The sequence below is a fragment of the Salvelinus alpinus genome, chromosome 19, assembly GCF_045679555.1.
Source record: "Salvelinus alpinus chromosome 19, SLU_Salpinus.1, whole genome shotgun sequence".
Lineage (NCBI taxonomy): Eukaryota > Metazoa > Chordata > Actinopteri > Salmoniformes > Salmonidae > Salvelinus > Salvelinus alpinus.
The window spans coordinates 7551604-7568719 of NC_092104.1; the positions used below are offsets into that span (position 1 = coordinate 7551604).

The window sequence follows — 17116 nt, forward strand, 5'->3', positions numbered from 1 at the left end:
AGAGCTGATGGAATCCCAGACTGTAACTCTGATAGCTACTATAAATAGACCTGTATCTTAATAGTGTCAACACTACAACACATGAATATGACATTACACCACACTGAAGGCATAGAGACTAAGGCTACATCAAGAGTGGCACCGTTGTCCCTGTATAGTACACTATATTTAACCAGGGCCCATAGTGCACTGCAAGTAATACTGTGCCATTTGAGACGCACATACTCTCCAGGAATACTCCATTACAGATTACCCAGCTGCCTCAGTAGGCGACGATAAAAATTCCTTTCCCTTCAACAGTAGTGGATGGTTGTACTGATCTGAAACCAGCTGCCCTCCAGTAGGGGACTTCCCCTTCAACAGTAGTGGATGGTTGTACTGATCTGAAACCAGCTGCCCTCCAGTAGGGGACTTCCCCTTCAAACAGTAGTGGATGGTTGTACTGATCTGAAACCAGCTGCCCTCCAGTAGGGGACTTCCCCTTCAACAGTAGTGGATGGTTGTACTGATCTGAAACCAGCTGCCCTCCAGTAGGGGACTTCCCCTTCAACAGTAGTGGATGGTTCCCACTTTGATATGGCCTGGAACGGGACTTGAACCAACAACCTTCCAGTAACTGATCCACCTCTTTAACCTATCTATCAACACTCATTCAAATAACACTATGTCTGATTCTGAACTGAACTAATATCCTACTCCACTCACCTGTGATGACTCTCCACCCTCCTCCTTCTCCTCCTCCTCCTCTTCCTCCTCATCCTCTCCCTCCGGTGGCCGGCTGAACAGGTAGTATTCGGTTGGCTGGGTGGCGGTGGGTGTGTCAGGGGCAGGGCTATCCTTGCTGTGCTCGTCAGAGCAGCTGGTAACCGACGCGGAGCTTCCCGCAGGGCTCGGGGGCGACGGAGACGAAAGGTCACAGGTCACCAGCTTGTAGTAGTTCTGGGTGGTTACCACCAGACGCGCCTGGCTCTGCAGAAGAAGAAGAAGTTGGAGAAGAAGAAGAGAAAGAAGAAAAATAAGACAATTGTACACAAAGGTCTAGACTAACTGAATTTTGACACTCAGCTTGGAGAGGATGGAGCACAGAGCAGCCATACTACACCACCCAGAAAGCACTTTTTAGTAGTTAAATGTCTAGCTCAACAGCAGGACATAGCAGCTAGGATTTGACACTGTAAACCATTTTGTGACAACTTCTGATGTAAAAAAGGGCTTTATAAAACACATTTGATTGATTCATACCTGCAGACAGGACATGAGGTCACTTCCTGAGTCGGAGTGGGGGGGGTGATAGGAGTTGCAGTTGGCGTCCAGGTCTAGAGCCCCCTGGTGTTCAGCTGAGCAGGTGCAGGAGGTGGTGGGGTGAGAGTGTGGTTCGATGAGTAACGGCAGGGTGTTGTTGGAGGGGCAGGGGGGTTGTTGAGAGTGGAGGTGGGGGGGTTCGGTGGGGGAGGTGTGGAGGTCTAGGTAGAAAGCCCCCCCACCTCCGGAGCCTCTTCGGCTCCCTGCCTCCTCATCCAGCACTGAGCAGATGCAGACAGAGGAGGTGCAAGATTGGTCGGTGGAGCTGTTGAGGTTGGTGGTCGTGGTGGCCAGCGGTGGCGGCTTGGTAGAGGTTGCCGGGACGCTGTTGTTCATGTTATTATAGATGGCGCTGAAGTTAACCAGCACGCCATCTGAGCTGTTACAGGAAGAGTCGCTGGCGTAGCCCAGCTGGCGTTCCGACGACTCTGAAAACGGTTCCGGGAAGTGTTCAAGATATGTCTGGGAGAGGCCGCAGCAGGAGCAGCGCTGGTGGGCGGTGCCAGAGCCAGAGGAGGAGTCAGCTTGGCTACTGCCCCGTCCCCCACCCCTCATTGGGTGATCCTCTTCCTCCTCCTCATCCTCACCCCACTCCTGCTCTCCGCAGTCCATGGAGAGGGTGGAGCCACTGCTGCCGTGGCGACGTGGACTGTCCAATCCCAGCAGGTCCAGGCCCTCCAGGTGGGTGGAGAGATCAGAGGACACGCCCCTAAGGGAGTCCAGCCTCCCTGAGCAGCCCCAAGAGTGCTTACCCAGGGTGCTGTGCAACAGGAAGGGCTTGTGTGTGGTGGACCCCAGGTCGTGGAGGTGAAAGGGTGCAATCCCGTCTCCCTCCTCGTCCAGGGCGGAGTTTGTATTGCCATGGAGATGAAAGGAGGAGTCTTCCAAGTAACCATTCAGGTTATCACCATCATCTTCCTCATCCTCATCATCATCATCCTCCTCCGTGTTGAGCAGAAAAGGGTTGTGACGGAGCCGGAGTGGGTTGTTGACCTGTTCCCTTGGCTTCACCCTGGGCATAGTGTGGGCCACCATCACCATCACCTGGTCCTCGCAGTTACTGGACGTCACCGACGAATCATCGCTCCCCGTGCTGCCTCCTCTCCCTCCTCCTCCTCCCTCTCCCTCTCCTCCTCCTCCTCCTCCTCCTCCTCCTGTGGAGGTCTGGATGAGGCTGCTGTACACCAGGGCTTCCCTCTGGAGAACATCCTGCTCAGGAAGGGAGGTTGTGCGGCTCAAGCCCAGGGTTTCTGGGTAGCTGAAAGGGTTTGATCTCTTCAGGGACCCACAGCCCTGCCGGCCCCCAGTCACCTGACAGTGTACCAGGGGGATGTGGTGAACGATCAGGGTCTCACCAGACAGCTTGGGGGGGCTGTCCATGGTCCCTGGGTGTACCCGTGTGTAGGGTTTTTCAGACAAGGTGCAGGGGGAAAGGCTGTGTGGGTGCTGGGGTGTGGGTATAGGATATGTGGAGGGGTATCGGACAGGGAGTTGGTTCAGTGGTTAGATGCTAGACCCAAGGCTCCAGGGCCTGGAATGCTGAAGGAGAGGTCAGGGAAATTGACTCTGTGGTCTGAGTGGTACATCTGGAAGAGAGAGAGAGAGAGAGAGAGAGAGAGAGAGAGAGAGATAGATAGAGAGAGAGAGAGAGAGAGAGAGAGAGATGGTATTAGAGAAACACACATTTCAAAAATACTTATATCAATGTGATATATGAAGATCTTAAGAAACTTGTGGTTTGGCTCCAAAAGACACTATCCTCAACATTAACATCACTTTGACTTACGCTTTTAACCCACCCCCTCCAAAGACACATGTAGTACATACAGGTTTATGGGAGGTGCAGGAGCTGCCACCAGGGGCACCCTGGGAGCTGTAGTTGTGTGGGGTTGAGTGCCTTGATAAAACGCACAACGGCAGGTAATGGAATCTAGGATTTGATACCAGCTCTGATTCGAACTCTGATGACTCGACAACCCCCTGCTGATCCAGTGGTATTAATCGTCAACACCGGACACTGTCAATTGGCTTTGTCAGAAATGGCACCTTTATAGCGCTCTAGTTGTAGTCATTGCTACATACTGTACATCTGATTTTGCCAACCGATATTTCCCGTAGGACCCGGGATTCAAACTGGCAACACTCTGGTAGCTGACTTGCTTCTCAAACTGCTAGGCTACCTGCCGCCAGTCTTAAATAATTAGTCTTGTCATTCAGTTCGGCAATGGATGACTCATGAGTCACTGCCACGTGAGGTGGAGTCAGTGAGATCCTCCTCTCACTCTCCTCTCTCTACCACAGCTACATCAGACTGTCAAACAGGCCTATGAGCTCACCCATCTCATTTGAGCTCACACATCTTAAGACTTCCACAATCTTTACATACTTTCATCAGTAACAACTACTCAAATCCATTGGATATGCGTACATTTAGACAGCTTCCTCATAAGCACCCTGACACAGGGGCAGACTAATCCAGACTCAACACCTACTCAGGAGGAGTAATCCTAACTCAGAAATAATCCTAGAAAGATTAATCATCCTGAAGGAAGAAAGAGACAGACAGACAGGATAAAATAAAAACCCACCAACCCAAAAAGGCCTGTGGTGTTGATGGTATCCTCAATGAAATGATAAGATATACAGACAAAACATTCCAATTGGCTATACTAAAACTCTTTAACATCATCCTTAGCTCTGGCATCTTCCCCAATATTTGGAACCAAGGACTGATCACCCCAATCTACAAAAGTGGAGACAAATTTGACCCCAATAACTGCCGTGGCATATGTGTCAACAGCAACCTTGGGAAAATCCTCTGCATTATCATTAAAAGCAGACTCGTACATTTCCTCAGTGAAAACAATGTACTGAGCAAATGTCAAATTGGCATTTTACCAAATTATTGAACAATAGACCACATATTCACCCTGAACACCCTAATTGACAAACAAACAAAACAAAACAAAGGCAAAGTCTTCTCATGGTTTGTTGATTTCAAAAAAGCCTTCGACTCAATTTGGCATGAGGGTCAGCTATACAAATTGATGGAAAGTGGTGTTGGGGGAAAAACATACGACATTATAAAATCCATGTACACAAACAACAAGTGTGCGGTTAAAAACACACACAGGGATGCAGCTTAACTTCTCTAGGGTAGGGGGCAGCATTCGGAATTTTGGATGAAAAGCATGCCCAAATTAAACTGCCTGCTTCTCGGGCCCAGAAGATATGATATGAATATAACTGGTAGATTTGGATAGAAAACACTCTAAAGTTTCCAAAACTGTTAAAATAGTGTCTGTGAGTATAACAGAACTGATTTGGCAGGTGAAAACCTGAGAAAAATCCATTCGGGAAGTCGTTTTATTTTTGGTTTTGTAGTTTTCTATTCAATGCCATTACAGTATCCATTGACTTAGGACTCAAATTGCAGTTCCTGTGCCTTCCACTAGATGTCAACAGTCTTTAGAAATTGTTTCAGGCTTGTATTCTGAAAAATGAGGAAGTAAGAGCAGTCTGAATGAATGGACCCTAAAGTGTCACAGAGCTTTTTCATGCGCACGACCGAGAGAGTGCCTTTCTTGTTTACCTTTTATATTGACAACGTTATTGTCCGGTTGAAATATTATAGATTATTTAGGCTAAAAACAACCTGAGGATTGAATATTAACATCGTTTGACATGTTTCTATGAACTTTACGGATACAATTTGGATTTTTTGTCTGCCTGTTTTGACTGCGTTTGAGCCTGTGGATTACTGAAGAAAACGCACGAACAAAACTGAGGTTTTTGGATATAAAGATACTTTATCGAACAAAAGGAACATTTATTGCGTAAATGAATGTCTGCTGAGTGCAACCATATGAAGATCATCAAAGGGATTAATTTTATCTCTATTTCTGACATGTGTAACTCTTCTACTTGGCTGGTTACTGTTTGTAATGATTTGTCTGCTGGGCTATGTTCTCAAATAATCGTAAGGTATGCTTTCGTCGTAAAGCATTTTAAAAATCTGACACTGTGGTTGGATTCACAAGAAGTTCATCTTTAAACCTATGTAAAATATGTTTTGTTTTCTGAATTTTTATAATGAATATTTCTGTATTTGAATTTGGCGCCCAGCAGTTTCACTGGCAGTTGAAGAGGTGGGACGCTAACGTCTCACGTACCCAAGAGAGGTTAAATGTCTTCAACATATATATCAACAAATTGGCGAGGTCTGCTGCACCCGGCATCACCCTACTAGAATCTGAAGTCAAATGTCTACTGTTTGCTGATGATCTGGTGCTTCTGTCACCAACCAAGGAGGGCCTACAGCAGCACCTAGATCTTATGCACAGATTCTGCCAGACCTGGGCCCTGACAACAACTCTTAGTAAGACCAAAATAATGGTGTTCCATAAAAGGTCCAGTCGCCAAGACCACAAATACAAATTCCATCGAGACAACGTACCTTGGCCTAAACATCAGAGCCACAGGTAACTTCCACAAAGCTGTGAACGATCTGAGAGACAAGGCAAGAAGGGTATTCTATGCCATCAAAAGGAACATAAAATTCGACATACCAATTAGGATCTGGCTAAAAATACTTGAAAAAGTTATAGAACCCATTGCCCTTTATGGCTGTGAGGTCTGGGGTCCACTCACCAACAAAGAATTCACAAAATGGGACAAACACCAAATTGAGACTCTGCATGCAGAATTCTGCAAAAATATCCTCTGTGTACAATGTAAAACACCAAATAATGCATGCAGAGCAGAATTAGGCCAATACCCGCTAATTATCAAAATCCAGAAAATAACCGTTAAATTCTACAACCACCTAAAAGGAAGCGATTCCCAAACCTTCCATAACTTCTCTGGGATAGGTGGCAGTATTTTCATGTCCGGATGAAAAGTGTGTCCAAAGTAAACTGCCTGCTACTCAGGCCCAGAAGCTAAGATATGCATATTATTAGTAGATTTGGATGGAAAACACTCTGAAGCTTCTAAAAAAGTTTGATTCATGTCTGTGACTATAACAGAACTTATTTGGCAGGCGAAACCCCGAGGACAAACCATTCAGATTTTCTTATTTTGAAGTCACTCTCTTTTCAATGGGCTTTCATTGGGAATCCAGATTTCTAAGGGACCTTCTTGCAGTTCCTATCGCTTCCACTGAATGTCAACAGTCTTTAGAAATTGGTTGAGGTTTTTCCTTTGATAAATGAAGAAGTAGCACTGTTCAGAATGAGGCTCGAGGGAAGTGTACTCTTTGTTAGAGGCGCATGACCTGAAAGCTAGCTACACTTTGTTTTCCTCCGGTATTGAACACAGATCGTGTTAAATTTGATCGATTATTTACGTTAAAAAACTACCTAAAGTTGTATTACAAAAGTAGTTTGAAATGTTTGTACAAAGCTTACAGGTAACTTATGAGATTTTGTTGGAACCGGTGTTTTTCTGGATCAAATGCGCCAAACAAATGGACATTTTGGATATATATATCGACGGAATTAATCGAACAAAAGGACCATTTGTGATGTTTATGGGACATATTGGAGTGCCAACAGAAGAAGCTCGTCAAAGGTAAGGCATGAATTATATCTTTATTTCTGCGTTTTGTGTCGCGCCTGGAGGGTTGAAATAGGATTGTCTGTGTTTGTTTACTGGGGTGCTGTCCTCAGATAATAGCATCGTTTGCTTTCGCCGAAATCTGACATGTTGGCTGGATTCACATCAAGTGTAGCTTTAATTTGGTGTATTGCATGTGTGATTTCATGAAAGTTACATTTTTATAGTAATTTATTTGAATTTGGCGCTCTGCATTTTCACTGGATGCTGGCCGGTGGGCTAGCGTCCCACATATCCCAGAGAGGATAACAAAGCCATCACCTACAGAGAGATTAACCTGGAGAAACTTGAACGCTATTTGGCCCTAAAAAGAGAGTACAGAGAGTGCAGAATACCTGACCACTGTGACTGACCCAAACTTAAGGAAAGCTTTGACTATGTACAGACTCAGTGAGCATAGCCTTGCTATTGAGAAAGGCCGCCGTAGGCACACCTGGCTCTCAAGAGAAGACAGGCTATGTGCACACTGCCCACAAAATGAGGTGGAAACTGAGCTGCACTTCCTAACCTCCTGCCCAATGTATGACCATATTAGAGAGACATATTTCCCTCAGATTACACAGATCCACAAAGAATTTGAAAACAAACCAAATTTTGATAAACTCCCATATCTACTGGGTGAAATACCACAGTCTGTCATCACAGCAGCAAGATTTGTGACCTGTTGCCACAAGAAAAGGGCAACCAGTGAACAACAAACACCATTGTAAATACAACCCATATTTATGTTTATTTATTTTCCCTTTTGTACTTTAACCATTTTCACATTGTTAAAACACTGTATATATACTTAATACGACATTTGCAATGTCTTTATTCTTTGGAACTTCTGTGAGTGTAATGTTTACTGTTCATTTTTATTGTTTATTATACTTTTGTATGTTATCTACTTCACTTGCTTTGGCAATGTTAACATATGTTTCCCATGCTAATAAAGCCCTTTAAATTGAATTGAGACAGAGACAGAAAAACAGAGACAGAGACAGAGACAGCGAGACAGCGAGACAGAGAGACAGAGACAGAGATATATATAAATAGATTTTGACCTTTTAGAACAGAGACTGACAGTGCAGGTGTTGGTTAGAGACACACACACACACACACACACACACACACACACACACACACACACACACACACACACACACACACACACACACACCACACACACACACACACACACACACACACACACACACACACACACACACACACACACACACACACACACGACAGTAGACCACTCTATCTGCTGAGCGAGCTACAGATTAGCATTGCAGGTCAAGTCCATGCAATCTCAGCGGGCAATTCCCAGGCTAATTGAAATGACTCTCCTGCCAGGTGCAAGAATAACCCTTCAAACAGTGAATGATTAGCCACCTGACAGCTTCACTGTTGCTGAGTGTTCCTTGTATGGTTCTGTTCCCAGAGAGGGAAAGTGGTGCTAACAGGATTAGCCTCACCTATTAGCTTATTTTAGCGCTCTGAGGACAAGCCAACAATCACCACACCAGATGCTAACAGCAATAGCCTAGCGTGTTAGCACTCTGAGGACAAGCCAACAATCACCCAACCAGAAGCTAACAGCAATAGCCTAGCGCGTTAGCACACTGAGAACAAGCCAACAATCACCACACAAATTCAGACTAAAAATAACAGCATTAGCCTAATGTGCTAGCATTCACCAATCCACTGTTGACCCTTGAAATGGGATTAAGGGATTGTCTGAAGGATCTGGTTGGGTTTAAATGTCCCATACTATTATTTTTAACCCTAAAAGTTACAACATATTTATAACCCTAAATGTGCCAACTGGGATAATTTTGAAAAATGTTAATTGGTAATGATTGCAAAGAGACAATGTCTGTCAAGAAATAACACTTTTTTGTATTAACCTTTTGTAACACAAGTAAATGGTTTTAATATACGTTTCTGTATGTTTCAAAAAAAAAATCATCCATAGCAACTTTTCATGAAAACATTTGTTTCATTCAAATGTTGTGTTTCTGTGATACTCAGATGCTAAGAAATTGTCAATTGAGCTAAATCTGACATACTGTACTGGTACGACCTATGATGGCCACTGCTATGGGCGCAAGTGCCATCAGACTTTTAGCTCTAACTTTGCAATGCTATATGGGATACTAACTTAGTTCCAATTGTATGTGAAAGATGAGCGCATACTTGGAATACACTGGAAGCTTCATATCTTTTTTTTTGTTTTGCCGTTATAGTAGCTGCCATGCCCTAATGGTCAAATCTGTATATAGATATGGCAGCTCCATATCTATATATTTTAAGATTTCTGTCACACCCTGGTCTGTTTCACTTGTCTTTGTGCCGAAGCCACCCGAGTTCCCGCGGGAATCATCAGCTACAGGTGACCCGTTTACTAACTCCCATTACCAGCACTCCCTTTTTTGTTATCCTGCTGTGGGGTGACCGGTCTAAGTCTCTCCGGGTGCTCATCGACTCTGGGGCAGATGAGAGTTTTATGGGCGCTACCCTGGTATCTGAGCTAGGTATCTCCATACAACTCCACTTCGTTCCCATGGACGCCAGAGCACTGGACGGCCGCTCTATTGGCAGGGTCACGCACAGCACAGTTCCCAATAAACTGCGGGTATCAGGCAATCACAGTCAAATCAAATCAAATCAAGTTTATTTTATATAGCCCTTCGTACATCAGCTAATATCTCGAAATGCTGTACAGAAACCCAGCCTAAAACCCCAAACAGCAAGCAATGCAGGTGTAGAAGCACGGTGAGTGAGTCCATACACCTTCTCCTCATCAAATCTCCCCACGTCCCTGTTCTTTTGGGATTCTGCTCCAGAAGCACAACCCCGTTATTGACTGGACTACGGGTTCAATCCTGTGTTGGAGCCCGTTCTGCCACTCACATTGCCTTAAGGTGGCGCCGCCTGCCCCGGAACGTCCGCCTCCAGGATTAAGTACAGCCTCGGATTTCTCTGCCGTTCCCGTAGATTACCATGACCTGGAGGTTTTCAGCAAGGCTCGTGCTACCTCTCTTCCTCCACAAGCGCCTTGACTCTAGGCAGGCCCGGTGGGCCCTGTTATTCACCAGGTTCAACTTCACCATCTCCTACCGCCCAGGGTCCAAAAATGTGAAGCCGTATGCCCTCTCTCGCCTGTACAGTTCTGCTGCCACATCCTCTGAATCTGTGACCATCCTCCCTACCTCATGTCTTGCGGCTTCGGTTGTCTGGGGTATTGAGGCCCTGGTCCGCAAAGCACAACGTTCCCTGCCGGACCCAGGGGGGGGCCCGGCTAACCGGATGTTCGTCCCTGATTCGGCCTGGTCTCAAGTCCTGGAATGAGCTCATTCCTCCAGGCTTACCTGTCATCCTGGCGCCCATCAAACCCTGGCCTTCCTCCGACAACGCTTCTGGTGGCCCACTATGGTTCCTGACGTCTCAGCCTTCGTCGCTGTATGCACGGTGTGTGCTCAAAATATTACTCTGCCGGCAAGCTCTGTCTGGCCTCCTTCAGCCACTCCCTGTTCCTCATTGCCCCTGGTCCCATATTTCAATGGATTTTGACACTGGTCTCCCTCCGTCAGATGGCAACACCACCATCCTTATGGTGGTGGACAGGTTCTCTAAAGCCGCCCATTTCATCCCTCTCCCCAAGTTACCGTCAGCCAAGGAGACGGCCCAGCTCATGGTGCAGCACGTCTTCCGAATTCATTGACTCGCGGGCAACATTGACTGTGATCGTGGTCCTCAGTTCTCGTCCCGATTCTGGAAGGCGTTCTGCCCCCTTATTGGGTCGTCGGCCAGCCTGTTCTCCGGGTTTCATCCCCAGTCCAACGGCAAGTCGGAGCAAGCCAATCAAGACATGGAAACGACACGTTGGTGTCTCGTCACTCTACCAACCCCACCACCTGGAGCCAGCAACTGGTCTGGGTGGAGTATGCTAGGAACACTTCCCTGCTCGGCTACTGGGCTCTCCCCTTTCGACTGCTCCATGGGATATCAGCCCCAGCTCTTCCCGGAGCAAGAAGTTGAAGTCAACAAACACTCAGCCCAGATGTTCGTCACCCTCAGCCCAGATGTTCGTCACCCTCAGCCCAGATGTTTGTCACCCTCAGCCCAGATGTTTGTCAGCTCGGTCGGCTCTTCTCAAGACCACCTCCAGGTACCGTTGACAAGCATCGGCAACCTTTCCCCCCGTTTCATTGGTCCTTTCCCCATCTCTAGAGTCCTTAGTTTCACTGCTGTCCGTCTGCTGTTACCCCGTACCCTCCGTATACACCCTACTTTTCATGTGTCCAGGATTAAGCCCTTGTCTCACAGCTCTTTGTCTTGTATTTCCAGGCCCACCCCTCCTCCCCGTGTCATCGATGGCCATCCGGCGTACATAGTGAGACGTCTCCTGAGTGTTCGACCACGGGGCAGGGGTTTCCGGCTATGAAACACACACAAGCGCATACACAAACACACACACGCAAAAGTGAACGCAGACAGGACACAGGAACTCACACACACCAAACACCAAACACCAAATAACCAATAAACACAATATGAAAACGTTGCGTCTGAATGAGGGCTGAAGTGTCCATACCCATCTCTGTACAGGGTTGATGGTGAGCTCATGGAGGCCCAACACATACAGGATGCTCCATTACAGACAACAGACAGCAGAACAAACCCAAACGATTTATTTTCAAATATACTGGGCTACGGCTCTGTGTTTTTGGGTCACTGGCAGGAATACACACAATCTTTTAGCTAGTCTATCACACGCCTCAATGACCGGGCCTTCTGTCTGTTTCTCTGAAAGCACTCTCCTCGAATATCCCCTGTCTGCTTCTATCTATCCACTCAGCGAGAGAAAGAAAGAGAGACAAAGAGAGACAAAGAGAGAAAGAGAGAGAGAGAGAGAGAGAGAGAGAGAGAGACAGAGAGAGACAGAGAGAGAGAGAGAGAGAGAGAGAGAGAGAGAGAGAGAGAGAGAGAGAGAGAGAGAGAGAGAGAGAGAGAGAGAGAGAGAGAGAGAGAGAGAGAGAGAGAGAGAGGCCACACAGGGTCTCTTGCCATGCCAATAAAGGAATTTGAACACACACACACACACACACACTTTAAGGGAAAGCTGCAAACAAAGGACATCATCCTCCTCCCTGCCTCCCCTCCCTCTGACCCGCTCCCTCCCTTCCTCACTCTTACATCATTAGTGTGAACAAAGGACATCATCCTCCTCCCTGCCTCCCCTCCCTCTTTCCCGCTCCCTCTCTTCCTCGGGTCTTACATCATAAGGACAGGGCTGGGACTCAGAGCAGACCTTCCCAGAGACGGTGCACCCCGAGCAGCTGCAGAGATGGATATTATTACCAACACCACACTGCGGTGCCTTCAGAAAGTATTCACACCCCTTGAATTTTTACACATTTTGTTGTGTTACAGCCTGAATTTACAATGGATTGTATTGAGATTGTGTGTCACTAGCCTACACACAATACCCCATAATGTCAAAGTGGAAATGTGTTTTTAGAAATGTTTGCAAATTAATTCAAAATGACAAGCTGAAATGTATTGAGTCAATAAGTATTCCTTTAGGTTTGCCTTTGTTATGGCAAGCCTAACTAAGTTCAGGAGTAAAAATGTGCTTAATATGTCACATAATAGTCTAGCAATGAATTTCAAACACAGATTCAACCACAAAGACCAGGGAGGTTTTTCAATGCCTCGCAAAGAAGGGCACCGATTGGTAAAAAAAAAAAGCAGATGCTGAATATCCCTTTGAGCATGGTAAAGTTATTCATTACAGTTTGGATGGTGTATCAATACAGCCAGTCACTACAAAGATACAGGCGTCCTTCCTAACTTAGTTACCGTAGAGGAAGGAAACAGCTCAGGGATTTCACCATGAGGCCAATGGTGACTTTAAAACAGTTACAGAGTTTAATGGCTGTGAAAGGAGAAAACTGAGGATGGATCAACAACATTGTAGTTACTCCACAATACTAACTTAAATGACAGAATGACAGTGAAAAGAAAACAAATATTACAGAACAAAAATATTCCAAAACATGCATCCTGTTTGCAAAAAGGCAGTAAAGTAAAACTGAAAAAAGCTAAGAAATGAACTATGTGCTATGTTTGAGGGGAATCCAACAACACACCACTGAGTACCACTCTTCATATTTTCAAGCATGGTGGTGTCTGCATCATGTTATTGGTATGTTTGTCATCGGCAAGGACTAGGGAGTTTTTTAGGATAAAAAGAAATGGAATAGAGCTAAGCCCAGCAAAATCCTAGAGGAAAACCTGGTTCAGTCTGCTTTCCAACAGACACTGGGAGACAAATTCACCTTTCAGCAGGACAATAACCTAAAACACAAGACCAAATATACACTGGAGTTGCTTACCAAGATGACATTGAATGTTCCTGAGTGGCCTAGTTACAGTATTGACTTAAATGATCACCAACCAACTTGACAGAGCTTGAAGAATTTAAAAAAGAAGAATGTGCAAATTGTGTACAATCCATCAGCTCTAATCGCTGCCAAATGTGTGAATACTTATGTAAATGAGATATTTCTGTATTTCATTTTCAATACATTTGCAAAAAATAATTCTATTTTTTTTTCTCACTTTGACATTATGGGGTATTATTGTGTGTAGATGGGTGAGAAAAAGCATCAATTTAATCAATTTTGAATTCAACACAACAAAATGTGGAATAAGTCAAGGGGTATGAATACTTTCTGAAAGCACTGTCCCTCCCTACGTCTCTGATAGAGCCCCCAGATACAACGACAAGTCACTACCAACCCATTCCCTTCCTTGTTCATGTCTCTTTTTCCCTCCCTCCCTCCCTCCCTCCCTCCCTCCCTCCCTCCCTCCCTCCCTCCCTCCCTCCCTCCCTCCTCTCTCTCTACCACCTCTCTCCCCCTCTCTCCCTCCCACCCCTCTCTCTCAAACCTCTCTCCCTTCTCTCTCTCCCTCCCCTCTCACTCAATCCTCTCTCTTTCCCACCTCCCTCTCTCTCCCTCCCTCCCTTTCTACCACCTCTCTCCCTCAACCCCCTCCCTCCCTCCCTCCCTCAAGAGTTCTTTCCCTTACCTGACTATAAGAAGATTACTCTCTTTACGTAACATAGTAGCTTGATGTACAAGTTGCCTCCAGTGAAATGTCTACTAAGTGTACTGTAGATAAACACAGGTAAGTAGAGCATGCAACTCCCTCTCTAGTTCTCTCTAATGCAGGGTGGAGGATGCATCTCTGTTATATTGTGTTGTGTTGACATTCTGCAGACTTAGAAAGGGAAAGGAGATAGCTGCACATTCTGTAGATCAGATGAAGTAAATGTAACTTTAATAATTAGCCAATGACAGCAAGCTGACTTCATCAGGGTTCCTCTATATTCTGTAGCCTCACATCTATCAGGCTTTGGGACTGCTGATAGAGTGTTTCTCAACATTCTGTAGCCTCACATCTATCAGGCTTTGGGACTGCTGATACAGTGTTTCTCCCCTCTCCTCCCCTATTTTCTCCTCTCCCCTGTCTCATAAGAAATACACTGGATGTAATACAATGTATTATACAGCCTGATAGACATATGCACACACCCACCCACCCACACACACCTACCTACCCCACCAGTCCATCAATACCCTCACCACCTACAGACACCCAGTCTGTTTCAGTCTCAAAATCCCGTAGAGCTTTGATGTAATCATCCCCTGCCATAGAGCCAGGACAAGTGATAACTTGATCGACCAGGGACGAGAAAGACACAGTTAAGCCGCAGCTGGGCTGCTTAAGGCCGGGGTTGACACGCCCGGACATGTGCACGCCTGTCCGGGTTATGGGAGACATTCCCCGGTAGACCTACAGACATGTAAAGCTACGAAGCAGCAGCAGCGTGGTAGCATAGGCCTGCTGTTGAAATGATGTACTTGCCCTGTCTGTGTTGAACAGATATCACATCAGTCATGAAAGTTCCTGACAGCCAGAACTAAGATGGAAAAATGCGGGATACATAACCGGACGATACGCAGAAACGCTTGGTTGCATCTCACTCTCTCTCGATAGAGGTTTAATAGGTTACATGGCAATGAAAACACCCAGAAGCGAAAGGGAAATATGGGGCAAGAAAAAGCGCTGCTTTTGTTATCGCAATATAGAATATTTCTGATAGCAGACCAAGTGATCCATCATATTAATATATTGATGATATGAGTCATACGAGCCGGAATATTTTTGATAAATCCATCGCTTACGCTATAGAGCCTCTATGCTATCATATACTCTCGCTATACTCTCACTAATCGATAACATAGTAAATATAGAGTATCCATAATTGAACAATGTGGATATCTTGTTATGTTAACAGCTGTTAATATTTCCGCGTGAGCGTTGACGTCCTCTGTCTATTCCCAAAACAACAATATAAATATCCCCAACAACACCCCTCCCATCTGTGGTGATCACTGGGAATGCGCGCACCCAAATCGATACAATGATGGTTTTGGAGACAATGTAACTGGGTATGCTAAAGGAAAGGCCCGTTACATGGCAACGTATGATCCCTTTCCAGTCCCAGAACGGCTACATAGAAAATATCCAATACTCTAGTCTTAAAACACCCACAAACGTACCGAACGTGTCAAGAACATTTTCGGCCGTTGTTTCTGTTTAGTTTAGAATGTCGATGACAGGACTATGTTATTATGTAGCCCAGCCTCCACCATCACCACCCACCGCCCCGTACCGTGTGTCAAAACAGCTTCCTCGCCTTTGTAAGGATTCAGTGCGAGAGGATGGCACATGGGCAACGTCTGTTCATCTTTGTTATTTAACCACATAGCCAAGAATCAATCACTTGGTTTCTCACCAATATTGCGATGTAATACATATATGTGCCATGCATTGTCATTAAGATGGCGTTAATTAGGCCTAATGGAGGTTGCGCTGTGTTGTCGCGAGCACTATAGTCTAATGTCTTTGGATAAAGAGTCAAGATCAGAAAATCAACAATGGGATTAAACACCACACGATTAAATAGTTTACATTCGAAACGATCTAGGCATGTCAATAACCGCATTTTTATGGACGGAAGACCCGTTTTTACTGCGCCTTTACGGTTATGATGCTACGGCATCATTTTCCAGCTTCCCATTCAATGCTGTCCAAGCAATTCTGCATTGCTTCTCCGTCTCACCCCATTATATCCCAGCCTTCTATTAGAAAGCCACGAAGGCGACTATACTTACGTTTAAGCAGGTTGTCAACGATGATGTTATTATCGTGTCAATAGTATCCACATGTCAATCGTTGTCAATAACCACGGGTATAATATGCCTAATCCCAGACGAACGGAACATGTTTTTTCTGCTCCCGACCAGCAGCGTTGCAGCTCTCGACAGCGCAGCAGCGGCGTAGAACGGGGCTCTTACGTCAACCCCGAATCATCTCTACTCTCCCGCATAGGGATTCCGTCAGACACAATACGGAGAGGATCAAGTAAAATACCTGTATCTCTAGCTTCCTGGAGTCTGGTTTCCAATTTCTGGGCAACCTGCAGGCATGTGGGGGGGGGGGTCAACCTTCGTATGTTTCTTCTATGACACTGACATTATAATTCTTACTATTTTAATTCAATTCAACGGGCTTTATCATGCTCTCTCTCTCTCTCAATTCAAGGGGCTTTATCATGCTCTCTCTCTCTCTCAATTCAAGGGGCTTTATCATGCTCTCGCTCTCTCAATTCAATTCAAGGGGCTTTATCATGCTCTCGCTCAATTCAATTCAACGGGCTTTATCATGCTCTCTCTCTCTCAATTCAATTCAATTCAAGGGGCTTTATCATGCTCTCTCTCTCTCAATTCAATTCAATTCAAGGGGCTTTATCATGCTCTCTCTCTCTCAATTCAATTCAATTCAACGGGCTTTATCATGCTCTCTCTCTCTCTCTCTCAATTCAAGGGGCTTTATCATGCTCTCTCTCAATTCAATTCAAGGGGCTTTATCATGCTCTCTCTCAATTCAATTCAATTCAATTCAACGGGCTTTATCATGCTCTCTCTCTCTCAATTCAATTCAACGGGCTTTATCATGCTCTCTCTCTCTCAATTCAATTGAACGGGCTTTATCATGCTCTCTCTATCTCTCTCAATTCAATTCAACGGGCTTTATCATGCTCTCTCTCTCTCTCAATTCAATTCAAGGGGCT

The 17116-nt window shown here is 45.5% G+C and overlaps 1 protein-coding gene across 2 annotated transcripts in view; it reads right to left on the bottom strand.

Moving 5' to 3' along the window:
* rusc2 (RUN and SH3 domain containing 2) overlaps positions 1 to 16348 on the bottom strand; it is a 57595-nt gene extending 41247 nt beyond the window's left edge. Inside the window, exons 1-3 of one of the 2 annotated variants that reach the window (XM_071352166.1) lie at positions 16158 to 16348; positions 1243 to 2888; positions 706 to 969 (exon numbers count right to left, since the gene is read on the bottom strand). In XM_071352166.1, the coding sequence (XP_071208267.1) occupies positions 706 to 969; positions 1243 to 2682 (1704 nt within the window). In that variant the 5' untranslated portion in view covers positions 2683 to 2888; positions 16158 to 16348. The remainder of the gene's footprint in view (positions 1 to 705; positions 970 to 1242; positions 2889 to 16157) is intronic. The other variant, XM_071352165.1, reaches the window with a different exon arrangement.
* Between the last annotated feature and the right edge of the window lie 768 nt (positions 16349 to 17116).